Source organism: the organism of the source record quoted next, unplaced genomic scaffold (genome assembly GCF_019419815.1).
Source record: "Pyrus x bretschneideri cultivar Hongxiangsu unplaced genomic scaffold, Pyrus_bretschneideri_v1 Contig44, whole genome shotgun sequence".
NCBI lineage: Eukaryota > Viridiplantae > Streptophyta > Magnoliopsida > Rosales > Rosaceae > Pyrus > Pyrus x bretschneideri.
Window position 1 is genome coordinate 805038 of NW_025999768.1, and position 27968 is coordinate 833005.

The following is a 27968-nucleotide window of genomic DNA, read 5'->3' on the forward strand; positions in this document are numbered from 1 at the left end:
AGAATCCAGGAGACATGCCATCCGGACCTGGGGACTTGGTCGGATGCATTTGAAACAATACGAAGAAGATCAGCATTCATCGCATCGGTAACTCTGGGTGTAATGTGGTCCAACACCATATTTAAATTTTCCCCACCATTTGAATCAAATAACTTAGTGAAATAATCCACCACCACACGTTCCATACCAGGTTTGTTGTCATGCTAATCCCCGTTCTCATCCTTTAGCCTGTGGAGCCAATTTTTCCTTTGCCTACGAGTAGCTAATCTTCAGACCTCGCATCGTTTACTATCACGCCCTGAAGATTAGCTACTTAATTATCAGATTGCGAAAAGCCCTAAAAGAATTACGAACGGCTACAATTAGAAGATTAGCTACCAATTAGAGGATTATGGACGGCTAAGATTAAAACTTCATTCTCTTTTTTCTTCAAATATTAGGGTTTTCCAGTGAGATTAGGGTTTTCTTATCCTTATAGGATTTGGTTTTGAATTGTCTATAAGTACAAGGGAGGCCACGTTCGTTTTCAGACATCTCATCAATTCGCATCAGACAAAGCACTATTCTTTGCCCTAACTGTTTAGAGTCTCAGTTCCATAGGCCGCAAGAAACCAGAATTACCTCAGTCAATCTATCCATCAAAATCACAAGGACACGATCCAGCTGCGACTTCATGGACGCAGTAAATAATGATTTCTGAAGGCTACCTCAGCGATTCATCTGATGACGACTTTGTTGATGCTGCAGACTACAGCAGAGATTCATCTGATTCTGAAGATGTCGGTGAATCCTTTGCAGACTATAGCAGTAGTTTTTCTGAAGACCATAGTAGTAATTCTTCTGAAGATCATGTCAGTGATTCCGACTTCTATGGCGGATATATTGAAGAACTTAGTAGGAATTCTTCTGAAGATCATGTCACTGATTCCGGATTCTGTGGTGGATATGTTGAAGAACTTGGTAGTAAGCCCGAAGAGCCTGGCAGCAATCCTGAAGAACCTAGCAGTAATTCTAGTTCCTTTGAGCAGCTTTACCGCTGTTACCCTGTTTCCGTCCTCAACAAGGAACATCTCGAAAAGGGCGATAAAATCATAATGCCCTTGTCAGCCCTCGATCGCCTTTTGTCGAATTCACAGGTCAATTACCCCATGTTGTTTGAACTCAGTAATCCCGGTAATTCTGGACGAGTTGCTCACTGTGGGGTGTTGGAATTTGTTGCCGACGAGGGCCTAACGTTTTTACCCCACTGGATGATGAAGAAGTTGCTTTTGCAAGACGGCGATCTTGTTCAGGTGAAAAACAAGAGCCTTGTGAAGGGAACATACATCAAGTTGCAGCCGCACACCATGGAATTTCTTGACGTCTCAGACCCGAAAGACGTCTTGGAGACTGCACTGAGGCGCTACTCTTGTTTAGCCACTGGTGATACCTTCGTGGTCCCTTATAACAATAAGGAGTACTACATCGACGTAATTGAAACAAAGCCGTCCCCTGCAATCTGCATAATTGATACCGACTGCGAGGTTGATTTTGCCCCTCCACTTGATTACGTGGAGCCCCAAAAGCCGTCAGTGCCATCTACTCAGTCTAAGGAGAGACCGACAGAAGCCAAAAAGGATGAAGAACTGTCTGAGAAGATACCGAAATTCATCCCCTTTACCGGTTCAGCAAGATGATTGGATGGAAAACCGGCATTGGACCAATCGGTTGCACCGGTTTCCTCTACTGAATTTCTCGGACAGAACCAGCAGGAGAGTGAGAATGGAACCAAGGGCTCTATGTCATCAACTTCTGCGTCAACGGGTCGACCTAATGGAAAGCTTGTGTTTGGTAAAATTGGTTCAAATGCCAACCATCCCACGAATGAAACCCCAAAAGTTGCCCCAGAGAAGAGCAGCCAAGAGCAGTCTCAGATGGCCGAAAAGCCAAAATTGCAAGCATTCACAGGGAAGAAGTATACACTACAAGGATGAAGTTACGGAATGTCTCCTTCGTCTGTTCTTTCGTAAGATGGCTACGGGTGAAGGCTTGTGTAACAAGTAAAATCCAGATAAAATTGTTTCCTTTATACGTAAGTGTATAGTCTGGAGACTAGTATAACCCAATCTACTTTATGAACATGTTTTATCATACTTCGCATTGGTGCAACACTGCAACTCACTGTCTAGTCTGAAATGCTATACTTGGTATAAAGTTCGCAAAAACAATAGCTAACGTTACAGTTTTGGACGTTAAGCCCTTGATTCCAATCCCTCTTTTCAATTTGTGTACTCTGTTTAGGGAAAAAACACGCAACCACGACCCAAATACAACGAGTATTGAAAGAAAGAATGACGAGAAACTCAATGACAGAAATTTATTTTCTCAGAGGCCACTACTAATGCTATGGTCTTTCAGTATCAGTGGTGTTCATCTTAACTTTGAGGGTAACTCTATCTATATAGCTTATGTATTTTATGTCCCGCTACATATTTTGCAACTTTGGATGTGTTATCATTTCATGTCTCACTACAAAAACTGGAAGATCGAAGGTATTCTACGAACATACAAAAGTAACTTGCTTTCTCCGATCTTAGACAGAAAGAATGCAGACATGCCTTAGCAAGTTATACAAAAAAGAAACATATGAACACAAGAAATACCTAAATTTGGGCGTGACCACCGTGCGTGCCCTCACTGATATTTCAAACAGAGATCCCGTGTCAGGCTTGCACCGAGCTCATACAACTGAACCTGTTATCTTGCCTCCAGTTGTAAATTCCTGAAGTCCAGATAATACAGAATGGTGCCACTAAAGGGTGCATTCGCTATAAGTTTATAACTGGTAATCAAGAATCAATCTAATGCCAGGCAAGAGCCAATACACTGGTTTCACATTAACCGCTAAAACTTGCTTCACCATTTGTTAGTTTTTCGGGTCAAACATCAAGCTGAAAGTGTGCAAAAGCACTTGCTGATAAACTCATTGAGCTTTCCCACCAGCAGGTGCTTACATACAGTTAAACACAATCCATCTAGCAATGGACAAACTACCCTAGCTAACTAGCCTAACCCGCGTCTGCAAAAGTTTCAACCATATATTGAAGAAACGAAACACAATTGCTTAATTTGTTATGAGAAAACCATTTCATACTATAAGCATTGGAGCAAGAAACATCACAGTACAAAGTAAAAAAAACTGAAATTTCAACACGAAATCGAAGAAAATCATCGATAGCATTATAAGAAATGATTCAAACTGCACTTGCAGAGTCATTATTTTGCAGGAGCATATTCAAGTGACACATTATTCAGCCGCTCCACCGCCACAATAAGCGCCTGAGTTCCCAAATTGCCCTCGCCGTGAGCCTTCAGCGACAGATAAAGCTGCTGAGCCAGGGCTAATCCGGGAAGAGCAAGTCCCATCTTCTGGCACTCCTTCAAGCAAATCCCCAAATCTTTCACGAAGTGGTTCACATAGAATCCCGGCTCCAAATCCCTCTTCAGAATCCGGCCGCCGTACAAATCCAGCGCCTTCGACCCTGCGGCGCCCACTTTGATCGCATCTAGGAAAAGACCCACGTCGAGGCCGGACTTGTGGGCGAAGATCATACCCTCCACCAGACCCACCATCGTGGAAGCGATGATCGTCTGGTTCGCTAGCTTCGCGAACTGTCCCTTCCGGCACCGCCCATATAATTCACTTTGCCCATGAGGGAGAACAGAGGGGTTAGCTTGCGGACGGTGTTTTCATCGCCGCCGGCGAGGATCGCGAGAGTTCCGTTCTTGGCGCCTAACGTCGCCACCGGTGACCGGGGCATCGACAGCTGAGCAGGATTTGGACTCAGCGGCGGAGGAGATCTCGACGGCGAGGGAGGGTTCGGAGGTGGTCATGTCGACGAGGATGCCTCCAGGGCGCAGTCCAGAGAGTGCGCCGGTGGTGGGGTCGAGGAGGACGGAGCGGACGTCGGAGGGGTAGCCGACGATGGAAAAGACGACGTCGGATTTGGAGGCGACGGCGCTTGGGGAGTCGGCCAGGTGAGCCCCGAGGTCGACGAGAGGCTGGGCCTTGGAGAGGGTGCGGTTGAAGACGGTGAGGGCGTAGCCGGCCTTGAGGAGGTGGGTGCACATGGACCGGCCCATAATTCCGGTTCCAATCCACCCGACCCGGGTGTCTGACGGGCTTATGGGGGAATCGGATAACGCGACGGTGGCCATGTGGCGACGGCGGAGGAGGAGGGAGAGAGTGGCGGTCCTGGTGGAGCGAGAGAGTGGACGGAGGAGTGGAAGTGGAAATAGTTTGACTATTTTGAGTTTTGTCATTTGGGTTATCTAAAGCGACGGTGACTTTTCTGTTGCAAATTCGTATAAAATCCAACGGCTCCTGTTAGAGTAACTGATGACGTGGCGGGTTATCCAAGGTGAGCGCGCAAGTTCGGGGCTCCAACCCGCCAAACCCAACTGTCTTTTGGGTCTGCTTGGACAAGTTTTAAGGATTGAGATATTTGGGCTGTGATTTGAGAAAAAATAAACAGATTACCATCAAAAGATTCGTGGTCACACATTTTTGAATTCGATACGATAAGAAACACATCCGCTATGATCCACCATCGATATCAAATGCAAGGGCGAGAACCGTGTATTTCCGTAAATACCCTTACGATCGTTAAGTTTTGTTCGATTTCAATTTTGATAGCTTAGTCCTGGTAAACCATTTTGGTCATTTCGTCTGATTTAGGCGAAACGGAGAAGCAAAATGTAGCGCTAGTCCTTGATAGTAAACCATAAGGCGAAGGAGAAATCGATAAGCACGAGTGTCGAATGGATTTAACTATCAAATAAACACGAGAGAGGTAAGCGTAAGACCGGCATTGATTCAAGAAAGTCCTGGCGCAGCACGAGTCATATTCCGCTGCGCTGTATGAAACAAAAGAACCAATTTGGTCAGGTTCTAATGTGCCGCACCATACGACCTGTTCAGAAACCAAGTCATTCGATGAAGGCTAACTAATTCCACATTAATGCAAACACGAAAGTAACAATCATCCTCGAACTAGTTATCCGGCCAGACTATAACGTACAATCCCGAAAATATAACCTTCAATTAATTATTTGGAACTAGTAAACCAGCCAGACTATAACAATGATCTTAATAGTTAACCTAGGAAAACCAAACCGATTGAGTTTACCCATCTTCTTTCGACATGGTTGTTGCGAGCTTCGTGTCTCTACTATGTACTGCTCTTCAAGCGCCTCGGAACAAAACTGAAAATTGCATACCTGTCTTAGGCTCTTTGTCCACTGAAAGAACAAAAAGACAGAACCACTAATTAATCAATGGCTAAAATCAAAGAATCACAGACTACAACGCCACTCGGTAGTTTCAGAAATCCAAATATTTGCACAATCGTAGACTACAACGCATACCAATTCAGCAACGTTCTAATCAGGGCATAAAGGACAGGACTAGTATGGCACACACAACATTTTTGCTTTGAAATTGCGAGGAACAACGAAACATAAACTATCTGGCTTACTTCTCAAAGGAAGGGGATTTCCTTCTCTACATATTGATCACATCAATCTCGACACGCATAAACAAGAACATCAAGCGGTTCACAAATCCGGGCCTTACTTAAACTTGAATGATGCTATTCACATCTACTCTTTGTGAACCTTACGAGCCTCAACGCAACAACTGGTTCCCAAAGCATTCAATATCCATATAACCAGGACAAATTTGTGTAAAATAGTCATTCTCAAAGTATGAGCACAAGAATTACAGAAAAGCGATGATCAAGCAAACAAGCACCAAGGCCAGCTTGCAAATCCTAAACCAAGTCACAACAAAATTATCACATTGTCCACAAAAATTAAGCGAAATCAATCCAATGTATGAAAATTCCGAGCGCTCCTAATCCGCGAAAATTATTGCAAAGCATTCTTCTGCATATCAATATCATCTCCAATACACAAATTAATCCGTGGCTCGAAGAACAATTCAAGCAAGAAATCAAATTTGAATTCGAAAAGCGTTATAATACAAGCTATAACTTCTTGGTTATTCCAAAAGACTAGTAAAAGACAGAGCACAACATAAACATATCTTTTCTGCGAAAATTAGCAATAAAAACCTTAACTTTCCCAAATTCCTCAGTTCAATGCCAACCCATTCTCCCTAAATACAATATATGAATCTAATCATCATCCTTCTAATCAAAACCCTTCCTCCTTAATCCTTACCTTAATCATTCGATCAATCACTTAAACTCGAAGGTTGGAACAGGCGGTGCATCAAAACTCTCCAAAACCTTCGTCTCGCTTCCGCTGCTCTTAGCCTCAGGCTCATTGCCCTTTCCAAACAACCCCCCAAACCACGATCCTGAGCTCGAATTCGCCTCAGAGCCGCCGCTAACAGACGTTGCCATCTCCGGTGGGCCTGGCTGACCAGGAGCCCGGCCCATCGGAGGAAGACCAGGCACACCGGGCATATTCGCCGGTTCTTCAATCACAACCGGCATCTGCTGCTGCTGGCTCATAAACTTATTAAGCATGATCCCAGCTCCTTCAATCAGCGCTAAGAGAACGCCACCGAAGGCGGCCGATCGGGCCGAGGCGCCGAGCCCCTGGCGCATCTGGAGGAAGCCACCGGTGGCGGCGCCGGCGATGATGGAGTTCCAGGGGTCCTCCTTCTGGCGGACGTAGACCATGGTGCAGTCGAAGGCGGAGAACAGGCCTCCCCAGACGGCGAAGCTCCCGCCGACGCGCGGCGCGTTCATCCGGACGGCCTGGGATCCGCCGACGAACCGGGCGCCGGATGGGGAGTGGTAGACGCCCTTGAGGAAGTGGAAGGCGGACCCACCGACAGCACCCATGCCGAAGGCACCGCCGATGTCGTCAAGGATGCGGTCGGGGCACGGTTCCCGGGATGTTTCTGGAGTCCCCATATTTCTGCCGAGAGGCGGTGGTGGGCGGGGAGGGTTTTTCGCTGCTTTCGAAGGTTTTTGTATGGAGAAGGCGAGAGATATCGAGTTGAGAGGGCCTCTTTTGCTTCTGGTTCTAGGTTTTTGTTTGGTGCTCTGACGGAAATATCCTTACATATGTAGCGGGTCCGGGTCGTCCGGGTTGTTCGGGTCGTTATGTTTTGGCCCTGTAAGGGGCATTATTGTCCATCCGATTCCATGTCAGTCGGGTTCATCGTAGGTTCAAGGGTACGACGTCGTATAGCAGCTTACAGTATCTTATCTTCCAAGTCTGCCGTTAACCTCCCCGCCATCCATCCTCACTCTCCGGTAAAGCTTCGTAGTGGTGGCTGGAACCGTTCAGCAATACGATGTCGTTTGAACTGCGGATAAGCATCACGGTGAATCAAAAGGCCTCCAATTTCTTCAGAAATCGTTTCTGAATCAGGTTTTTGTTCTTTCTCTGTACCCCCTTTTATGTTTTCGGATTCTGGTTCTTTTTGAAATAGTGAATGCAATGTATGCGAATTTAGCAAAAGGCCAAGCATTTCCCTTGGCAATTAGGGTTTGTTCGAGACCCAAATCGTTTCACACCTCAAACTTTCAATCTTTACAAATTGGGTCTCATCCAAAACCCCCAATAAACCTTAGTCCGATCAAACTCACAAAACCCACATCCGGGTTTGGTGAAAAAAATTACGGGTTGTCGCATTTGGTTCAGTTTTCGACCGGTTCGTATTGTGAGATTCTCGAAAAGGGGATTGTTGCAAAACCCAGAAGTGTTTCTGGGGGGTTTAGGATGAGAAGTGGTACACAGAATTGGTGTTTTGTAAGAGGACGAGGTTTTTCGAGTTGGTCTGGTCAGAAAGTAAATGGAGGGAGTGGTGTGGGAAGAGCAGGGCAAAGACTGCCGTGGTTGCCGGCAGCAAAAGCTAAGGGAGCACGAGGGTTGGAGAAAGGAACTACAGCGAAGACATCTGTTTCGTCTTGGGAGGAATCTGCAAAGAGGTTAGAGGAAGTTAGTGATAATGGTTCTTGGGGGGGAGCAGCAAAGAGTTTAGATGGAGATAGTAGTAAGTCGTCTTGGGACAATTCAGCAAGTATGTTAGAGGAAGAAACAAAGTCGAAAACTGGTCGTGCTTCTTGGGAGGTGTCAAGAAAAAGTTATGTTAGGAAAAATGGTGCATCAGAGTATGGGAGTAGAGAAGGTAGAACTTGAAGGGGAGCTTTGGTAAGGGATCGTCAAAATGATTACCATGGGAGGGACAGAAGATTGGGGGAAGCCGATACAGAAAAAAATTATGTTAGGAAAAGTGGTCCATTTGAGCATGGGAATAAAGAAAGTAGAATTGGAAGGGGAAGTGCGGTAAAGGATTATCAAAGTGATTACCGTGGGAGAGACAGAAGATTGGAGGAAGCCAATACAGAAGGAGATGCAGAAGAAGAAGAAATGGAGGCAGTTGATGATCCAAGGTGGGATTGTATTCAAAACAAGTTCAGGGGAATGGAAGATGTAAAACCTGGACGTGAGAGACCTGAGTTTCGAAGGTGGAATAGGCAGGAAGATTGGGGTAAGAAGACATGGAAAGAGGCTACTGAATCGTCCGTGCCTAGGATGATTGGCCAAAGTGTTTATGGTGTTGGTCCAGTTTTGGCTGCTTTGTCAGCTGGAAGAAGAGAATTTTATGCATTGTATATTCAAGAAGGGATGGATTTGAGCAAAAATAATAGGAAGAAGAAGGACAAGAAGGGCTTTGAGAGAATTTTAATGATGGCTGACAAGATTGGGTTAAACGTAAAGGATGTCTCTAAGCATGATCTTAATATGGCTACTGATAATCGACCTCATCAGGTTCTGGTTCTAGATGCCTCTCCGTTGGAGATGGTGAAAATTAACGAATTAGAACCTGTTTCAGTTGAGGAAGATAAGGGTTCTCTCTGGATTGCTTTGGATGAGGTTACAGATCCTCAGAATGTGGGGGCAATCATCAGGTCGGCTTACTTCTTTGGAGCTTCTGGGGTGGTATTATGTGCCAAGAATTCAGCCCCACTGAGTGGCGTTGTGAGCAAAGCAAGTGCAGGCTCACTTGAGTTGATGGAGTTGAGATACTGCAAGAATATGATGCAGTTCCTAACATCCTCGGCTGAAAATGGTTGGCGGTTTCTTGGAGGTTCTGTTTCTTCCAAGGCTATACCTTTGAAAGAGGTTGCACCTAGTGTGCCAACAATTCTTGTTCTGGGAAGTGAGGGCACTGGGTTGAGACCCTTGGTGGAAAGATCTTGCACTGATTTGATTAGAATCCCGGGGAATATTCCCATGGAAATTACTGCTGGTGGAGTTGATGATACTGAAACCATGGAAGGGAATCATGCATGCTCAGCTGAAGAGTTTCGATCATTTTTGGCCGTGGAGAGCTTAAATGTCAGTGTTGCAGCTGGTGTGCTGCTTCATCACTTAACAGGAAACGATAACGATGAGAATGTCAATGCAGTTAATCAACACTGACGAACTTGACTGAGGTTCGTCATAGACATTGTACTTTATATTAGCACTTTTTAGAGCTTTATCTAAAGTTGGGAGTAGGTTTACAGTTTTTATTTCCGTATAGCCTCTTGATCAGAAATGTGTGCCATAACAACTAATTTTTGGCGTTAAAATGATTATCTTAAACGAGTTGAGATCATTAAATTGTGCGTCACAGTTCATACTATTGATTTATTTGAAGCTTGGACGCTATTATTCACGTTTGTTCCTAGAAACTAGAAACAGCAACTAATCATCTTCAAAGACTGCTGTCGTGTTTCCTGCAACTTTCCGTTATCGCTTATCACAAAACACATACATTTCCCTCTAATCTATGAGCGTGGTGTTCCAATGTTAATGAGTGAGTACCGCAAATCTCGCGATGATATGAAGTATGGTTAGCTTTCAATTGTTACTCTACACTGCAGAATTGTCTGCATTTACAGCTGAAAGTTAAGTTTTCTGCAACTAAACGTGCGGTACGAGACCTGTTCTGTAGGTTCTGCATATGATATAGCGTTGATGTCAAATGCTTATGAGTTTTTGTTTGTTTCTTGATCGCCTATGCATAGTTGGTTTCGAGCATATATGGTTCGAAAATGGCATCCATCTTTTTTGTTTTCCAGTTCCTGAATCTTATATGATGCGTGTAATCAAACGAAATTTTGCGAAATTTGCCAACCTAAATAGGTGAATAGGATCTCCATAGCAGTTGTGTCACATTCTGTCCATTATTTTCCATCCCAAAGCTCATCCAATCCAGATTCCCAGTGCTGTTTGAAGCGTGAATCGGAGAAGTCATGAATGAGAATGATACCCGTTCTTCTAGTTGTAAAACTACACCCTCATTGATCTAATACCTAGTTGTTCAAATATGAGTCGTGACACACCGAATTTCAATGAGGGACCTGCTTTTGCATTCTCTGTTTGTTCGGGTTTAAGAATGAGGACAATACACATATCTCGCACGCCGATTCTTTGCAAGTAAATATGCCTTAAGAGTCTGGAAGCAAATTGATGCATATGGAATTCTGAGGGCATCTCCAACAGGAGATGTAAATTGTCTTGAAATGAACAATTTACATCTTAAAGCCTAGTTTTTTACTCCAATTGGCCGGAAATTTTAGGATGTAAAAGACCCGTATCACTGGATAATGTAAAAAAAAAAAAAATAAATACCCTATATTTGCATTCCTTTTCCCATCCCAGAATTTCTAACTAGAGGAAAAAATAGTTTGAAGAGCAGAGAATCTTACTCCCTATGCATTGGAAATGCCCTCAAAAAGCTGACAGTCCTCTTTCGACCCAGAATTGTAGGTACAAGTCAAATTAGAAGGATTTTTTGTAGGGACCCCTATCACAATATACCAAATCCAACCATCCCAAATATAAAAAAATAAGAACAAAAAATAAAATATAAAATGTTGCCATGTTAGTTGTATGATCCATCAACATGTTCCATCGGCTTCAAATCTGGCAAGACCATGTGATTCACGAAGAGGATGGCAAATGTGTAATTGAAGATGCGTCCTCCTCATGCCTCTCTCTCTGTCTGAGGTTCTGATTTGGTCCACCCGTCTTCCCAGCCGCCTTTCCTTGCCAATATTAAGCTAAACCAACCCATTGACAGCCCACTTAAGTCAAAAGCACTTTTCCACCTCTTTGGGGGCGACAGCAAAACTTGCAAGGAATATCGTCACAACTACGGTGGTGGCACCGAATTTGTTCCATTCTTTCTCATGGCTTATTTGGAATTACATAAGTGTGAAGTACTTATACTTATAAGCGATTTTGTTAGAAGTGTCTTTATTACAAACATGATAAAATTTCAATTGCTTTCTTGGAAATGCATCATGAAGGGCTACTTTGGAAATGTATTTTTAAAAAGCACTTATATATACTCAGAAGCACTTTCACTAACTACAATTTTTTTTTTTAATTTTTTTATGAAAATACAAGTGCATCTTAAAACACATCACTTTTAACTTTTTTTGCTAAACACGGTCAAAAATATTTTTGGTGCCAAATATGCTCAAAAAAAAACATGTAACACACTTCTCCATAAAATACTATTACAATTCATAAGCGTTTTTTGTTGATAGAAAACACTTTTAACCTTTTCAAAAGCAATTCTAAACAGACTCTTTAATTAACTTCGAAAAAATAATTAGCTCCTTATTGTGCTCCTTGCAGATAAATTATGGTTCAACGCATTTGCAAACATTATTTTTTTGTCTTTATAATACGTGTCAGTTTACAACTTGTAACCAAGAGTCATTCTGCGATACTTATGTCGAGATTGGTAAAATTTATTCCTTTGACTTACCAACGTTGTGTGTCCTACTCATACATCCCCGGACCCAAAGTTATCTCCAAAAGTCGTCTTTGGTAGCTCAAGATGTTACATGAAACATTGAAACATAAGTTTGTATGAATGCTACTTGTACCTACCAATGTGATCACAAGATGATGTGTTTGTATAGGTTTCTATCCTTATTCAATGGATCAAATTTCAAATTAATTGAGTGAGCATATGAATTAGGTTGATTTGTAGAGTTAGTGGAGATCGTTTAAGATGATTTAGACAATTGAACCGAACTCTTACTAATGTTTCAGTTAGAAAATGCGACTACGAGACAAGCTGTCAGTCGTCAAAGCAAAAGGGTAGACAAATATCTATGAAGACTTTGAAAGAGATTTGAAAAAAAAAAAAAAAAAAAAAGACATTGAGTACTTTTCCAGGATCCACTTGAATTTATAGTAAGGATTTGTTTCAAAAACATTTTTACCAAAAACGATTTCACGTCAAAGTAGAGCACATTTCTCCGACTAACTAAATTCAAAACATGCAGCAGTCTACCATTGTTATTTGATAAAATAAATCAAAACAAGTATTTTAGTAAACTCAATTAGCGTACACGAAAGAATCAGGAGACTCACCGGATCCTCTTTGTGAGGATCCCGACTATCCATGAATCGTGTTAATTCATCATACATCATACGGTCATAAATCATTTTAAATATTTTTATTTAAAATTAAACACAAGTAATACCTAATAAAAACTGATCGTATAATGTATGAAAAACAGACACGATTAATAGATTCTTATAATCCTCACCAAAGGGATCGAGAAATGATCATGTTGGTACACGAACTGCCTTGATTCATGGTCAATAATTGCTTCGCACAATAAATAATTAAGAAATTGTATTAAACTTCTTTTTCTTTATAGCTTCTTAATTTTCTCGACATCCAAACATGAAAAAGAAAAATAAAAATAAAAATGAAAGAGAAGATATAGATTGAGTCGTGGAGTTAGCAAAAACAAAAGGGATTATGGGAGTAAATTAAATAATTAATCAATTAATTAAATAATAAGATAAGGATTAAAGAAAACAAACACGACAGAAAGGATATGCGATGATAGCTTGCAAAGACAGTGATGCACAACAATGTTATTCAAAACGACACGAAGTTATAGATTCGGATATTAAATAAGCATCTTCCTTTTATGACAAGATGACACCTCACGACCTCTGATTGGCCGTCTCAATTCCTCTATTTTAATATTTTTATTCTTCTATCAATTTATTCGATATAACACGTGTTTTATTTATCAATGTTATACCGAAAATATAAACTCGTAGTTGTATATGTTACGATACATAAAATATGGCCCATTTTGTTTGTATAGCATTTTTTATCTTTGGTATCAGTATTTCAATTGAATAAATCAAATAAAAATCAGAGTGTAAGCAAAATAAGAAAAATGACACGCGGAAATAATTTTCTTTCATGAAGTAGTAAATTCCCATATCTCTATACTACGCAAAAAATGCTTAGCTCATACATGTAAAAAATCCCTTTTTCCTTACAACCAATAACTTGACGTTGATATGTGCGCCAAAACTTTTTGATATTGATGCTAATTTGTCAAATAATGGAGAAATTTTTCAATGTGCCGGGACACAGCCCAACCACTTGAATTATAATCTTGATGTGCATGTTGTGTCACCCAACACATTGAAAAATCTCTCTAAATAATGATGTGCGACTAAATAGGAAAGATCATTTTACATATACGTCCGTCTAGCAATATTGAGAGATTTTTCCTACGCCCAAGGATGTTCTCACGACCCAAAGATTGATAATATTATGTTACTTAATACTACAATTTTACAATATTTTTTTTTTCATCTAGAAGTGAGAGACTGTAAGTTTAAATCTCGTATCCGAAGATCCTGATATCACTATAATAATTTATCTCGCATCACTTAATGTAAATAATCTCGTTATTGTAGTCGGACTAAACAACAAATGAAAAACGAGGAATTAATATGTAACGGTATCGGTCTCCGTTCTTTTTCAACCCTTTCTCTTCAAAGCCAGCAAAAGTGCACGAAGGAAATACTGTTATATTGTGTGGTCAATGAGCCGCAGCCAGCGAGGCAATTGGAAAATTTCTGTCTCCTTCGAAATATAAAATTACGCGCTCTCACTCTAATCCCCTTTCTCTCCTCTCACTCTCTCTCTCTCCCCTACGTCTCTCCGTCGCGATATCGACGCTGTTCGTCGGCCATGGCGGTCTGAGAGAATGTCTGCGGCTTCTCTCCTCGCCTTAATCTTTGACTCCTCCTACCTCTAGCAAGCAATCCGAGAGAAACAAAGAAAGAGACCTAAAATATATACATATATATATTTATATAAAGAGAGAGATATACAATCACACGAGCGTATGGTAATAATGTCTGCATTGGATCCTCTCGATTCGATACTCTTCTCTCTCAGCAAAGCGTTCTGCAGCCCCCTAGCGGTCTTCGTTCAGATCCAGGTTTGTTTTTTTTCCTTCAAGTTTCGATTTTTTTCGCCATTTTATGTTTCGTTCAGATCCCGGTCCGTTTGGTTGCCGAGAAAATTCAGTGGAAAATTTCTTTTCGTTGTGTTTGATTTGTAATTTGGCGTCGCGGCTGATCGAACTCAGGTTCTCGAATTGCCGATTCCTCAAATTCGAAGTTTGAGTTTCTTCAATTTCGGTTTATGGCGGCAGTTTTTATTTTCGATTATTGAAAGAAAAAAAAAATTAAAGCTTCATGCTTTTTAGCTTAAAAGTAGTTTTCGAATTTCTGTGTGAAATTCGTTGTAGTTGCAATAAATGGAGGTCAACTATTTGATTTCTGGGTGAGAGAGAAGTCAAAAATCCAGAAAATGAGGTTTAAACTGAAAAAAAAAAGTAGACTGCTTTATGATTGAGAAATGTTATTGGCACTTCAAAAATCGACTTATATTACTTCTTGATTTCGCAATTTCCTAGGCGATTATTTATGTTATTTTCAAATTGAAAGATTAGTTTTTTTTTTTCATATGAAGTTCAAATTACACTCTATTGGGCACTGAGATTTGGAAGATTAATATATTTGTGATATTAGATTAACATAGTTAAACTATGTATTTCTTTTGGTGGGCACGTCTAAATTTCTATATTTGCGCCGTAGGGATGTCTAATCTGTTTGGTTCTTGCTTTCGGATGGGCTTGTGCGGCTTATGTCAGGTACTTGAGTTTATATTCTGACTTCAATGTAATATCAACTACTAGCATGGCCACCGTGCTCGTTCGGTGTTAAATCCATTATGTGCTTGATATTCAACGATTTTTTTTCTTCGTATTGTGAACCGCACAGGAATAGGGAGATTAATCGGATGAAGGATAGTATGCAACGAGGCAATAGCTTTGCTTTCCTTTGCCATGATATCGCTGAACTTGAGCACTCAAATCAGCTCAAACTGCCCAGAGTAACAGTTGTTATGCCTTTGAAGGGATTTGGAGAACACAATTTACACAATTGGAGAAGTCAGGTTAGAGGGCGCATTGCTTTGGTCCTGTCAATAAAAACAACATAAATTTACGAATTTGGCTACAATACTTAAATGTATTTACTACAATCACCATCTAATGGTCATATATAATTCATGTGAATATTTGTATTTAATACAATCGAGATGGTGACTATATTCAATACATGTAAGTATTGTTGCCAATCCCCAATTTACATATCAAATTATAAATCTTTTGACGGGGATGCTAGGAGTTTTCTTTGGTTTAGAGGGTACGCTCTTGTGTGTGTATATTTTCTTCTTTGGGGAAAAAAGGAGTTGTTGAACAATTATCATATGTTCAACACCTTTTAAATGATAGATTATATGGTGAAGTGTTCAAAATCCTTGTGCTAACTGATTTAATAGGTTGAATTTGTATCCAAGGTTTTCTTCCAGTATGGTCTGAACTATTTTGTTTCATTAACGAACACAGGTCACTTCTCTTTACGGTGGTCCCTTAGAATTTATGTTTATCGTGGAAAGCAGAGAAGACCCTGCTTATCGTGCTGTATCTTTGCTGCTATCAGATCTTAAGGTATACACAACTTCCCAATAATTATGGTTTCTTTAATATAAGAAGAACTCAAGAACATCCAGGAAAAGTCATATAATATATGCCTGGAAGCGTAAGTTTATGCCTAACATGTGTGCCCAGATGACCATGTTTTAAGTTTAACTTCATTTCCTTGCAAGACAAGTTTGATGCTAAGATTGTTGCGGCTGGTCTTTCATCTTCCCTATAAGTTTAATGTGTAAAATGTATATGATTACATGTATGCCCAGATGATGTGTTTTAACTTTAACTTCGTTTCCATGCAGGACGAGGTTGATGCTAAGATTGTTGTGGCTGGTCTTTCAACAACCTGTAGTCAGAAAATTCACAACCAATTGGTATGTACCTGATTAAAATAATTTATGCTTTGCTACTATGCTTGTGCAGTAGGGTATATGTCTACACTGTATAAAGCATCAGACTCATTGTTGTGTAACTTTTCTTCTTGTTTAAATCTCTTTTCATACATGGTTCAAACTTTAAAGCATGTCATTCTGTAGTGACTAATTATATCAATTACTAGATCGTAATCTCTTTTTGCAGATTGGAGTGGAGAAAATGCACAAAGACAGCAAGTATGTATTATTTTTGGATGATGATGTTAGACTTCACCCTGGGTCGATTGGAGCCCTAACCTCCGAGATGGAGAAAAATCCTGATGTAAGATTTTTGTATGCTGATCCTATCTTATACTGTGGTGTGTTAGCTGTGGGTTCTGTTATGGTGTTAATTCTGTTTTAAATAATGTGCAGATATTTATCCAAACCGGATACCCCCTTGATTTGCCTTCAGGAAGCTTAGGGAGTTACTGCATTTATGAATATCATATGGTACCTACTTATTTTTCAAAAAAAATTCATATACATATATCTGTATTTTAACATCTAAATAGTAAATACATGCGTATATAATTTTTAGTAGTTATTTCTTGTATTTTATCTTAAGCTTCCTACTATATCTTAATTGAAGTCGGACTCCTTGTCATCTTGTTTTGTATAGCCTTGCTCAATGGGCTTTGCTACTGGTGGAAGGACATTCTTTCTGTGGGGAGGATGCATGATGGTAAGTAGTAGTAACCTTCTTTAAGTCCTGCATGCACAAAATCATCATGCCGTTTTAGTTGTTTTAAATTTCTTGCTGTTTTAACTGTTCAAAATTCCTTGCAGATGCATGCAGATGATTTTAGACTCGACCGCTATGGAGTGGTCACAGGACTTAAAAATGGCGGTTACTCTGATGATATGACTCTTGCAGCTATAGCCGGTAATATACTCATTGATGTTTTCTGTGCTAGGTGAAGGCTTAGATGCATTCGTCTTGTCAATCTGATATAATTACCCTGCCAACTTATACCCTGTCTTGTGCATACCATTTTTTTTTGGCTGTTCGAATGTTAAACTAGCGCTCTCCCTTTGTATTTTCGTGTTTTTAAATCGCCTTTGGGGGGAAACTGTTTACAAGGGAAGGGAGACATTACATCAGGGATTTTTGCATGATTTGGTTCTGTATGGTTTTAAAGTGGCTATGCATTGTTGCTGATGTTATGACCTTTTTCCAGGTGCTCATAAAAGGCTCATCACATCACCTCCAGTTGCCGTTTTCCCCCATCCGCTTGCAAGTGATCTTAGTTTTCCAAGGTTTGTAATGCACACTTGTTTACTAAAAAAGGTAAAATTGCAGTCATACTTCATGCTTACATCCTTTGACTTTTCATGAAGGTATTGGAACTACTTGAGGAAGCAGACATTTGTGTTGGAATCATATACAACAACAGTTAACTGGATTATGAACCGTGCATTGTTTACCGTCCACTGCTATCTCTCATGGGGATTTGTAACACCATTCTTAATGGCCATTATTCATATCACCGCAGCCCTACGAATGCATATTACGGGGTATTCAATCGAGGAAACAACCTTCACTTTTGGTGGTGAGCACTCTTTTCTCTTTTAGGTAGGTTAATAGCGTTGATTCAAATGCTAATGTAGAAAACCAGTGTGCAAGATAAAATTTGATTCTCTATCCCGTTTATATGATTATGATTCCTTGCCTAAAAAAAACCAAACGTTTCTCAAACTCTTAAATGTTCAACCACCCTTTCTCAGGATTGAAACTGGTAGGCTGCCTAGCGACATGCACAATTATCGAACTTCTTTCAATGTGGAACTTGACCAGGATAGAAGTTCATTTATGCAACTTGTTATCGCCAGAGACTCCTAAACTCTCACTTGCTACTTACAACTGGAGCCTTGTAAGTATCCATCTCTATACGCTCGAAGAATTGTGAATTTCATTATTTGTGTCTTGAATGCTGTATATTACACTTAACTAAATATCTTGACTGAAAGTATTTTGAAGTACCATAGAAAAAACAGCGTTTCGTAATCTCCATCTCTTTAAAGATCCAAACTTCATACTTAGTTGGAGCTCTGGAACGTCTTGATGATGGCTACCTGAGTATTCTCTAATCCTCATTCACTGGTTTTCGATTTGGCAGGTTTTTATCGCACTTATAGTGGATAATTTTTTGTACCCCATCTCTGCCTTCCGTTCTCATTTCTCTCAGTCGATAAATTGGTCTGGTATTCGATATCACTTAAAGGATGGGAAGATATTCAAGGTATGCCGTCTAAGGCCTTTCTTCTTAGCTTTAAGGACTTCATTTTTCCCTACATATGAAGGGAAACAATGTACAACGTTTGAGCTGCATGTTCTGAATTATAATTTGTATGTTTTCGCTGAAGATTGAACGAAGCAAGGATATGGGTCCGATATATACGGACTTGGGAGGAAAGCATTTAGGGAAGAAAGGAGCTCCTCCGAAACTGCCATTCCTCAGCTCTTTGGCCAGAAGTTTGGCACAATGGCGTCAGCCGAAGAAATACGATATCTAGCGAATGTGATTGGAAAAAACGCCTTTCGATCGGTTTGCCCGGCGTTGAAAGATCGGATGGGCGACGAGATTGTTAGAAGAAAAAAATTGTTGGGGTTAGATTGGTTGGCCATTCAATTATTGATTGATTTAAAGTGTTTTAGGAATTTTAGTCTCATTTTTTCAAAACCCCATTCAATCCATTTGTTCTTCAGCCTCAAACCTGACCTGCCTCGGTTGATTTGTAATTTGCACCCTTTACTTTTTTAGTTATGTAATTCAAATTCTTACAGTTGAGATTCAAATGATAGCAAGTAGAGATTTGATTCCATTTCCAGTGTTGCACTGTTGGCTCTTCCCTTCATTTTCGTCTGTAGCGAAGGAGACATTTAGCCAAAATGGTATCTAAGATTGTCCACCGTCAATCATTTTGGTTCTTTTGTAAAAAAAAAAAAACTCCGTATCATTGAAGAAACCACCAGTTCAAGTAAAGGGTTGATTTGACAAAATACCTTGAATTTAACAAAGATTTTTCATGAAATAATCAAAACAATTGACAATAGACAAGCTTAAAGACCATTTCTATTGATTTTAAATCTCAAGAGCCAAAATGAAAAGTTATGCCAATCTCAAAAGCCGAAAAACTTTGAAAGTTTGAATTAGAGAACGAAACGCAAGCGTGTTGACTATGAAATACGAGTTTTGAAGGGCGTACTTGTGAGGAGCCCTAAAATTTAAACACGAACACGATCGACAACTAAAAGATATCTCGGTAATGTGCCCCTTCGATTTAGTCAGCGGATAAAGGAAAAATTTCTCACTAAAACCCGCTGGAAAGTGTGTAAAGATACATTGCTGCAATCAAGAAACGGAAATGCAAAGAGAAAACGGAATGGCAAAGTACATTCTCCAACCGATATTACAAAAGAGAAAGAAAAGTGACTCCGAGTTGGTCACAGCACCAGATCTCCAATGTAAAAGTCGTCGATCATGTCAAAGACTCGGGTTGCATGCTGCGGCCTACCACACGAAAGGTAAAGATAACAAGAAACTATCAGGAACTGATATAACCTTGCAAATGCAAAAGAATGTGCTGATGTCTACATACATTCCGTTGATTCTTAGATTTCGGGTTAGGAAAGATTTAAGAAAGAACAAGCGGGTTAGTTTTAAACAGAGCCCAGGAGGACAAGAACTTCTGCCTTTCCTGTACCGGAACTATCAACGTAACAAACATTCAGACTTTGCACAAACTAAGAACAATTACAACAAATTATGAGACACTATGTTCGGAGCTTCTCCTAAACATACATCAGTAATCAATCCCAAGTAGATGGACAAGGCTTTTCTGAAAATTATGCAGTCACTTACATTAATTAACACACATCCAACGAAATAATCAATCACGAAGTTATCAGTTGGTGAGTGAGGCTTTGTCGTAGGAATTTAGGGATGGAGCCATGAGTGTGAGTGAAGAAAACAAGCTTATATCTAGTGACATAGAAAACAAGCGATACTCACCCGAAAAACCCTTCAGTCGAATCATCCCCAGCATGATCTAGAATGGCATCACCACCCGGGTGCTCCTCTACGTATGAGGTAATATCAGTATACCTACAACATTGTTGTTAACACAAGGATTATGCAAGTGTGAATCCATGGAAAACAAGAGAGCCTAAGCAACTGAAAAATCGAAATGTTACCTTGTCTTTAATAATTATCCAACAATCCGTTCGCTTGTTATGCAACGAGACATCAGCCTTCGTGTACATTCTGGCTGGCTGAAGAAAACCAGAAAATTAAGGTAACACAAACACTTCCTTAAAAAACAGTCTTAATTTTTGGGTGTTAATGTTGTTAACAATTACAATTACCTTCTGATTCGACAGAACTTTCTTTACTTTCCCTGCATCGAAACAAACATTTTTTTTTATTTTTTATAAGAAGTTGAATCTTTTGAATCTCGTACAACTTCATTTTCTTTTTCAAGATTAACCAAGAAGAAAATACCATATTTTGGGCCTCGTGGGATCAAAAAGAAAGCTACCAGAAGGATAACCGCCACCAGCGCCACCGCGGCGATCATCATATCTCAAAGCTGAGATCTTTACACTTCCGAATCGGAATTCTAAACCAACCAACCAACGAGAACAGATAAGATAATGTGGCAAATTTCACATGAGCTCAAGCTCCTTTTTCAATTAAGTTAGATAATAAACACACACACACACACACACAAAAGACACTGTTTGTTGGGTTCGCATTTTTTTGAAACCAAGCATTTTACTAGGATTTTAACCGACTCAAAAGACCAACTGGGTTCTTGAAGTACGAGTTACCAGAATGTGTTTGGAGTTTCCGAGGTTTTTAAAGATTCTAGATTTTGAGGCAGAGCGCAACATTAGAGAGAGAGAGAGAGAGAGAGAGAGAGAGAGAGAGAGACCTGCAGATTGGACTGGGTTTTCCGGCGATGGCGACTGAGAGCTTGATAGGCGGATTCGCTTCGAGATCTTAGAGGGGGAACTGTCTATGACTCAGACGCACTCTCTCTCTGCACTCTGTGTTGTGTCATCGTGTGGGCCATATAGATTTTGTTGCTGAATTGTGAGAAGCCTATATCTGATAATGGTTTAGTATTAGGCCTCAATGGGCCCAAGCAGGAGAAGATTTATTTATTTTTGTATACGAGATGGATGTTTGAACAAATATGTTTACCCATTTTGGTAGAGAACAAAAGTTACTAGCACTGCTTCAAGTAAAATTGTACACCTAGGATTATGACAATAAATTAGAAGGTGCACAACTTTGCATAATGTCATGTTCAATGTTAGTGCTGTCTAGACCTCGCATTTAGTGACCATTGCTATAATTATTTAATAGGCACTTAAAAAATAAGAAAAGGTGCATAGACGGCTTAGGTTGCAACTCTTGATTTAACATTGTGTTCTAAAAATTGGCCTAGGCAGCTGCCTAGGTGCTGGACGGTTATCGACCGCTGCCATTAATTCCTAATCGATTGCAAAATTGAAAAACATATTAGGCAGACGCTAGGTGGGATTAGTCGGGTCTAGGCGGAAGCTAGGCCGGCATATGAGAAGACGCAGGGATCTAAAATTTTTTATCAATCCGTAAAAATGATGTTGCAGGTCACGAAGATGAACGGGTGGGGACCACCACATTAACTTTCAATTTAAACGGACGGGTGAATTCTTTATGTTCTCACCATCTCCTCTATTTTGGTTGCACGAGTTTCCTCTTTCCTGATCCCAATAACTCTCTTTACCATTTTTATTTTTTTTATTTCTTTTAAGACCATTTACATAAACTAGTAAAAAGAATAATAACTCTCTTGAGAGAAGATTCTCGTCGGATTCTCTTTGTGAGGATTCCGGGTCGGAGATCCTCCAATTACATTCATTCATCGTACATCGTGCAGTCAATTTTTGTCAAGTACTGTTTATATTCAATTTTAAATAAAAAATTTATAATGATTTCTGATCACATGATATATGATGAACGGATATGATTAGAGAATCCCTGAAATCCTCACAAAAGGGATCCGGCAAGGATCCTCCTGGAACTCTCCTTACCATCTCCTCAATCTTCTATTGTTTTATTATTCTTTTTTCTTTTAAGACAATTTACATTAGTATGTATTTAAACCCTAACATCACATATATTATTTTTGTAAAAAGACACATTATTTATACATGATATAGTAAATTTAATTAATTTATATTAAATTTACATAAATCCGTTTAAACCCCGCTTAGCCGCTAGACGTCAATTCACCGTCCAACTAGCTCTAGCGTCTTTTAAAACTTTGATTGAACATAACATATATAACTTCTATTTTGTATTTTATTTTTTCATAAATGGTAAGAGGAGGGTGCGTTTGTTTGCCTCACTAGCTATCACTGGACTGGATTGGACTAACACTTAGTCCAGTCTCGTGTTTGGGTTGGCAAGGACTAGTTTTAATGAGATTAGATGGGACTCGCAGGGACTAACGACCTCGCTAGGAGGTCTTAGCGAGACCCCCCAAAATGCTTCGGACTACTAAGACCGTCTCTTGCGTTAGCCTTCAATTGGGTTTGATGGAAACAAATCTAAGAAATCCAAGTCCATCTCGAATTTCTACAAGCGAAGTCGGAACGGCCATGACAAAGACTTTGAAGAGGTTCATGCAGCCCCACAAGCAATCTAAGTGTTCCAACCCCAAGCCACCGTTGTCTCTCACTCCCCCAACTCCACAAACCCTAACTCCCCACCAGTTACCTCGCCAAGCCTCTGAGAATTGCAAAAATACCACATCTAGGAATTGCAAAACACCCAAAGAGAAGGGCAAGAGGTGGAAAGGGAAATAGAAGGTTTGACTAAGCTTGAAATTGGGAGAAGAAAAAGGAAAGGGAGAGAGAGAGGACAGAGATGCAGAGTAGAGTTCAATTCGACGGAAACGATGGGATACATGAGAAATGAAAGAAAAGATACATAGAGTGGAGAGAGAGTGAGTGAGAAAAAAAAATTGTAGATTAATAATAGTAAAATATTAGTAAATATGAATTAAAAATTTGAAAAACAATTGAATTTAAAAAAAAAAAAAAAAAAGGTTCATGACTTAGTCCGATAGTTTTAGTCTAGTCTAAGCCAGTTCATCTTAATCCCTGAAGCTAGTTCAGTCCGATACAGTTCGATACAATAAACGCACCCTTATTAGATAGAAGAAAGTGTTTTATATGCATTGCATACTCACTCAAGCAAATTCACAGAGACGACGTACCTGTCTGACTAATTGGTTGGGTCAAGATGATGAGTTATTGACTCATGATTTAAGGTTGTCCGTCAGCGGAAAGTTCAGAAAATCCAGTCAATGATTTGAGGATATCTGTTCGGAGATGAAAGAAAATGCTCTGCGGGTCTCTTCGAAAGAGAGAGAAACTGAAGAAAGGAGGAGCCGCAACAGATTTAGAGAGAGAGAAAGAGGACTGAGGGCTGGTTTGGTATTGTTGTGCTTTAAAAAAAAGCTGCTGTGAGAATAAGTGGCTGTGCTGTGAGAATAAGCGGTTGTGAAATAAAGCCAGCAAAGTGTTTGGTAAACTTTTTTGTAAAAGTGCTTTTGGAAACAAAAAGCAGTATCATAGTGTTTGGTAAACTTTTTTGTAAAACAGCTGTGACTGTGTGAAATGACCAAAAAGGGTATATTACTAGATGTGCTATTAATTTAATTTTCTTAACAAATAAAAGTGAATTACTAAATATATTTTATTTTTAGAAGAAAAATATTTATAAACTTTATCTTAAATATTAATTAGTATGACAAACTACTTTAATAGAAATATTTTAGAGTGAATAGCTAGGATTCATTAGTACAATATTGTTAATGTACTTGAAAGTAGTCTAATTAGATGCATTCATCAAACTTGTTGCTATTCTATTTCTTAATGCCTCTATCTCATGTGATCCTTCAACTTGATAATTTTGATATTTATCATCATCATCATCACTACTATCGCTTTCTTCACAAAAGTCCCTAGGGTCATCAAAATGACGATCACGTTCAGAATACCTCCGTATGTAGTTATGAAGAGCCATTGTAGCAATGACAATCTTCACTTGCTTATTGAACGGGTAATTAGGCATATCCCTTAATTTCTTAGTGCCTTTTAACTGATGAGCTTACTAGCGTTTGTGTCAACCATCTACATTTACGGTTAATTAAAAATTAACATTTTGTGTTATGGATGATCCATCGATCGATCGATCAATGATTTGTTTGTACTATATAGATCGAATTGACAATCTCACGGTAATTAATGAAAATCTTAGATTGGTCTTAATTGATTAGTTTTGATTGTGTAGCTATGTCCTGGGTATGAAATGAAATGCTTAAAGGAATTTAATTCGCACCGCTGTTACTACCAGTAGACATTGATCGAGCAGGAGGTAGGAAGCAGGGAGTGCACTGCACTCAAAGAAATATAACATGCTTGTGCCAGCAAAGTCAAGCTTTTCGGCCAACTTTTGTGTTCGATATACTTTTGCCTAATTACTCCATGCAACTAACGAAAACAAATTACTTGAGCTTAATTATAAGATAATCCTATGTTTTAATGTTAGTGTGTGGTGGTTTCCAATCCACTACTAGTCTGTCATGATTTCTTTTTCCGCAGTCATTTAGCTAAAAACACATGCAGGACCACTCACAGCTCCCACAAAGTGAAATCGCCATCATTACTAGCTAACAATTTAGCTCCTATAGAATAGGTTCTATAAAACTTGTAGAATTCCTTCTTCAGTATCTCTCCAAATTAAGAGTAAATTGTTTGGTTGTCTTCTCTTTGATGTTAGACCTACGCCAATTACAAGAAGCTTGCGGCTATATGTTTGAGTAAGGAATTTATAAGTCCTAAGAAATTGAAACTAAGTTATAAAGAAAGGGACTACAAAATGTTAGATATAGAAGATTATGAATGACAACCATGACTGTTACATAGGCAATACGTCTGTGAGAAAAAAATGGATCACATGACTCTTTTTATTTCACATGATGGATGAATATACATGACTACAACAAGATTGGTAGTACTCTCTCTATAAACACTCATGCACATATATAGCTGGTCAAAAGTATAATAATTACTCTTCCTCATACTTCCTTGCCTGATATGCAGGTGCGTCTACATACTGAACATTAGTAATGGAGATGGAATCTTGTGTTCCACCAGGCTTCAGATTTCACCCGACAGAAGAAGAACTTGTGGGTTACTACCTGAAAAGAAAGATCAACTCACTACATATTGACCTAGATGTCATCGTTGACATTGACCTATACAAAATCGAACCATGGGACATACAACGTACTTAGAACCAACTTAATTTTAACATTTGCAGCTTGACTTCGAAATGGCATAAATAGATATGGTCCTAAGGGCGTTTTTGTGTTCATACTATATTTATATTTAAAAATTTTGGATATGGCAACGTGTAGAAAGAAAACAACATTGGAAAAATGCGCGGATGCTTGTTGGTAGCAAAATCAAAACAAAACAGATAGAAACAACATAAACACAAATGCTACTCTCTGTCATCACTCATCAATGGCTAAACAAAAGAGTTTTTATTGACATCTCATAAGATTATGAGCATATTCAGTCATTCTGAGAACTATGTATATGTATTGTGTGGTACAGCGAGATGCAGGTTAGGTTACAGTGAACAGAACGAGTGGTACTTCTTCAGTCACAAAGACAAGAAGTACCCGACTGGAACGCGGACAAATAGAGCCACAGCTGCTGGATTCTGGAAGGCAACAGGAAGAGACAAGGCAGTGCTTTCAAAGGACAACATTATAGGAATGAGGAAGACCCTGGTGTTCTACAAGGGACGGGCATACTTCTTAATTTTGATGCATCTGCAGCTGTGAATTACTAAAAATTCCTACTGTGAGTCTGTGCAAGGGACCAAAGAGGTGGAAGAAGGACAAACCATATGGCAGCAGCACCACCAGTACTATCACCACCCCAGCCACCACAAACACTGCTGCTTCTGCTTCTGCTTCTGCCACCACCACCACCACTAGCACCACTGCCAGAAAGGCCAAAATTGGTGGCAGAGGTGGTCGCACGGACTTGAGTGAGTCACTGCAGGTGAAGTTAGTGGCTTTTGGGAAGGATGTGTGCCTGCAAGGCACACCACCAGTGCAGAAGAAAAGGAGGTACCAAAAGAGGAGGAGGGAGATGGGAGAGGTGGAGCAAGCAGCTGTGTGCTTGCTGGCCATGTCATCTCACTCTGTTTTTGGTTAATGGGGAACAAAAAGTTGTGGAGTATAATATTATAGCAAAGAATGAAGCCCCCCAAGGAGTCGAAATATAGTTTTGGATGGTCTTTTTTTTGGTAGTTAGCTTTACTAATTAAGATCAGGGGGGGTTATTATACCCTTGCTAATGCTCATTAGGGGAAGTAAAGAATAGGAAGGAACTTGGGAAGGTCTAAGAAATAGAGGGTGGTGATGGTTTCGTAGGGAATTAAGACAATCCTGTATTTTGGTGCAATCTCTGATTGTGTTGTACATATTAATGGAGGTATGAGTAATTCACCATACCAAGCAATCATGGAACAATGGACAGAAACAAATCATGGAACAATGGACAGAAACAAATCAAGCAATCCAGATAATGCAGACAGCATGAGAACACACTGAGAAAAACCAGAAACCAAGCAATCATGGAACAATGGACAGAAACAAATCAAATATCACAAATAATTAACACATGTCTTACAATCTCCGCCAAAGAAAAAAAGGGCTAATAATGTTTCAGTTATTAGTGAAAGGGAAAATACAATGGCATCATGTAAAAAAAATTCAGCTTTCCAGCAAAAACCAAAGAGAGTAATAATAAAATTTATTATAACTTGTGCTATTATATTATATCAAGGAAAACAAACCAGAATTTTGGAGAATATAAACCCTCTGAAGCAGACCTTCTTCAAAGCAAATTAGCCCTTCTTCAAAGCAAATCAGAAGCAGACCTTCTTCAAAGCAAATTAGCCCTGACATATACCCAAATCAGAATCAGAAGCAGACCTTTTTTGTTTCCTCCACAAACCCTAATTTTTTCCCCAATTAATTTTTTCCCAATTAATTTTTTCCACAAACCATATCACCCTTCCCCAATTAATTTTTCCCCACCCTCCATCCCCAATTGTTTTTCCCGACACCCATACCCTCATCCCTTTGCTCTTCCCACCCCTCTTTCCCTAATCTCCCCATCCCTAATTTGAAAAATCCAAACAAATAAATGAGAAGCTTACCTGGAGAAACCTGGAGAACGAGATCGGTAGTTTTTGGAACGACGGAACGACGGAACGAGAGAACGAGAGAACAAGAGAGAGCCTGAGGTTCGGGTTATGTGAGAGAGCTCTGAGGTGAAGAGCGTGCGAGAGAGTTTTGGAGAAAGGCGAGAGCGTCGGTGAAGGGAAAAGCCGAGGGCAGTTTTGGGTTATGGTATATTTCATTAAACCTGGACACTGTTCACCCGTGTGTGGGTGAAAATAAGCTGCTTTTGGAAGCTGCAAATTGTAGCTTCTTGTCATCTCTTGGTTTTGGGCTTTTTTTCACCCTCAACTTTGAAAAAAAGCTGATTTTCAAAGTTTACCAAACACCAAAAATTTTCATAGTTTTTTTTCATAGTAGCTTTTTTTTT

At 39.7% G+C, this 27968-nt stretch overlaps 8 protein-coding genes across 10 annotated transcripts; 5 read left to right on the plus strand and 3 right to left on the minus strand.

Moving 5' to 3' along the window:
• Positions 1–207: 207 nt before the first annotated feature.
• Positions 208–2132, plus strand: LOC125469728 (ubiquitin recognition factor in ER-associated degradation protein 1-like). Its single transcript, XM_048567454.1, has one exon. The coding sequence runs from the start codon at positions 690–692 to the stop codon at positions 1674–1676; it is 987 nt and encodes a 328-aa protein (XP_048423411.1). The 5' UTR covers positions 208–689; the 3' UTR covers positions 1677–2132.
• A 948-nt stretch (positions 2133–3080) lies between these two features.
• LOC125469721 (probable 3-hydroxyisobutyrate dehydrogenase-like 1, mitochondrial) lies at positions 3081–4373 on the minus strand. Its single transcript, XM_048567446.1, is given in 3 exon segments — positions 3081–3659; positions 3662–3776; positions 3778–4373. Coding segments are annotated over 3 exon segments (1044 nt in total). The 5' UTR covers positions 4303–4373; the 3' UTR covers positions 3081–3255.
• Positions 4374–4971: 598 nt separating this feature from the next.
• Positions 4972–6926, minus strand: LOC125469723 (mitochondrial import inner membrane translocase subunit TIM17-2-like). Of its 2 annotated transcripts, none has more exons than XM_048567448.1 (2): positions 6223–6926; positions 4972–5280 (listed from the first exon to the last, which is right to left on the minus strand). In XM_048567448.1, exon 1 carries the CDS (start codon positions 6924–6926, stop codon positions 6240–6242), a length of 687 nt encoding a protein of 228 aa, XP_048423405.1. In that variant the 3' UTR covers positions 4972–5280; positions 6223–6239. The 2 variants fall into 2 exon arrangements, with proteins under 2 accessions (XP_048423405.1, XP_048423406.1); XM_048567449.1 differs by lacking the exon at positions 4972–5280 and adding an exon at positions 5682–5925.
• LOC125469722 lies at positions 6892–8370 on the plus strand. The gene has a single exon (XM_048567447.1). It carries the CDS (start codon positions 7459–7461, stop codon positions 8158–8160), a length of 702 nt encoding a protein of 233 aa, XP_048423404.1. The 5' UTR covers positions 6892–7458; the 3' UTR covers positions 8161–8370.
• LOC125469547 (rRNA methyltransferase 1, mitochondrial-like) lies at positions 8164–9625 on the plus strand (the record flags this gene model as incomplete). The annotated part of the gene is made up of 1 exon (XM_048566949.1): positions 8164–9625. A coding segment is annotated over one exon (1284 nt), but the record flags the coding sequence as incomplete, so codon positions are not given.
• A 4280-nt stretch (positions 9626–13905) lies between these two features.
• LOC125469677 lies at positions 13906–19096 on the plus strand. Its single transcript, XM_048567335.1, has 14 exons — positions 13906–14297; positions 14959–15014; positions 15145–15319; positions 15774–15875; positions 16160–16231; positions 16437–16553; positions 16646–16723; positions 16893–16955; positions 17060–17156; positions 17452–17530; positions 17612–17823; positions 17999–18144; positions 18391–18513; positions 18638–19096. The coding sequence occupies exons 1-14, from the start codon at positions 14202–14204 to the stop codon at positions 18785–18787; spliced, it is 1566 nt and encodes a 521-aa protein (XP_048423292.1). The 5' UTR covers positions 13906–14201; the 3' UTR covers positions 18788–19096.
• A 471-nt stretch (positions 19097–19567) lies between these two features.
• LOC125469678 (cytochrome B5-like protein) lies at positions 19568–21370 on the minus strand. Of its 2 annotated transcripts, none has more exons than XR_007251894.1 (6): positions 21209–21370; positions 20776–20893; positions 20640–20671; positions 20469–20546; positions 20287–20379; positions 19568–19785 (listed from the first exon to the last, which is right to left on the minus strand). XR_007251894.1 is itself a non-coding variant. In XM_048567336.1 (6 exons), the coding sequence occupies exons 2-6, from the start codon at positions 20852–20854 to the stop codon at positions 19719–19721; spliced, it is 348 nt and encodes a 115-aa protein (XP_048423293.1). In that variant the 5' UTR covers positions 20855–20893; positions 21209–21370; the 3' UTR covers positions 19568–19718. The 2 variants fall into 2 exon arrangements, 1 of the variants encoding a protein (XP_048423293.1); XM_048567336.1 differs by having other exon boundaries at positions 20287–20373; positions 20464–20546.
• Positions 21371–25462: 4092 nt separating this feature from the next.
• LOC125469548 (protein BEARSKIN1-like) lies at positions 25463–26567 on the plus strand. The gene is made up of 3 exons (XM_048566950.1): positions 25463–25622; positions 25956–26134; positions 26223–26567. The coding sequence occupies exons 1-3, from the start codon at positions 25463–25465 to the stop codon at positions 26565–26567; spliced, it is 684 nt and encodes a 227-aa protein (XP_048422907.1).
• Positions 26568–27968: the final 1401 nt, after the last annotated feature.

Bases quoted from the DNA above. Each gene is read 5' to 3' on its own strand.
- LOC125469728 (XM_048567454.1), top strand. From the start codon at position 690: ATGATTTCTGAAGGCTACCTCAGCGATTCATCTGATGACGACTTTGTT.
- LOC125469723 (XM_048567448.1), bottom strand. From the start codon at position 6,926: ATGGGGACTCCAGAAACATCCCGGGAACCGTGCCCCGACCGCATCCTT.
- LOC125469722 (XM_048567447.1), top strand. From the start codon at position 7,459: ATGTATGCGAATTTAGCAAAAGGCCAAGCATTTCCCTTGGCAATTAGG.
- LOC125469677 (XM_048567335.1), top strand. From the start codon at position 14,202: ATGGTAATAATGTCTGCATTGGATCCTCTCGATTCGATACTCTTCTCT. The intron at 15,015-15,144 runs GTACTTGAGTTT...TGAACCGCACAG, and splicing joins GCTTGTGCGGCTTATGTCAG to GAATAGGGAGATTAATCGGA. The intron at 15,876-16,159 runs GTATACACAACT...GTTTCCATGCAG, and splicing joins TGCTGCTATCAGATCTTAAG to GACGAGGTTGATGCTAAGAT.
- LOC125469678 (XM_048567336.1), bottom strand. From the start codon at position 20,854: ATGATGATCGCCGCGGTGGCGCTGGTGGCGGTTATCCTTCTGGTAGCT. The intron at 20,672-20,775 runs GTATTTTCTTCT...GTTTCGATGCAG, and splicing joins CCCACGAGGCCCAAAATATG to GGAAAGTAAAGAAAGTTCTG. The intron at 20,547-20,639 runs GTAATTGTAATT...GGTTTTCTTCAG, and splicing joins AAGTTCTGTCGAATCAGAAG to CCAGCCAGAATGTACACGAA.
- LOC125469548 (XM_048566950.1), top strand. From the start codon at position 25,463: ATGGAGATGGAATCTTGTGTTCCACCAGGCTTCAGATTTCACCCGACA. The intron at 25,623-25,955 runs GTACTTAGAACC...TGTGTGGTACAG, and splicing joins CGAACCATGGGACATACAAC to CGAGATGCAGGTTAGGTTAC. The intron at 26,135-26,222 runs GTGTTCTACAAG...AGTCTGTGCAAG, and splicing joins TAGGAATGAGGAAGACCCTG to GGACCAAAGAGGTGGAAGAA.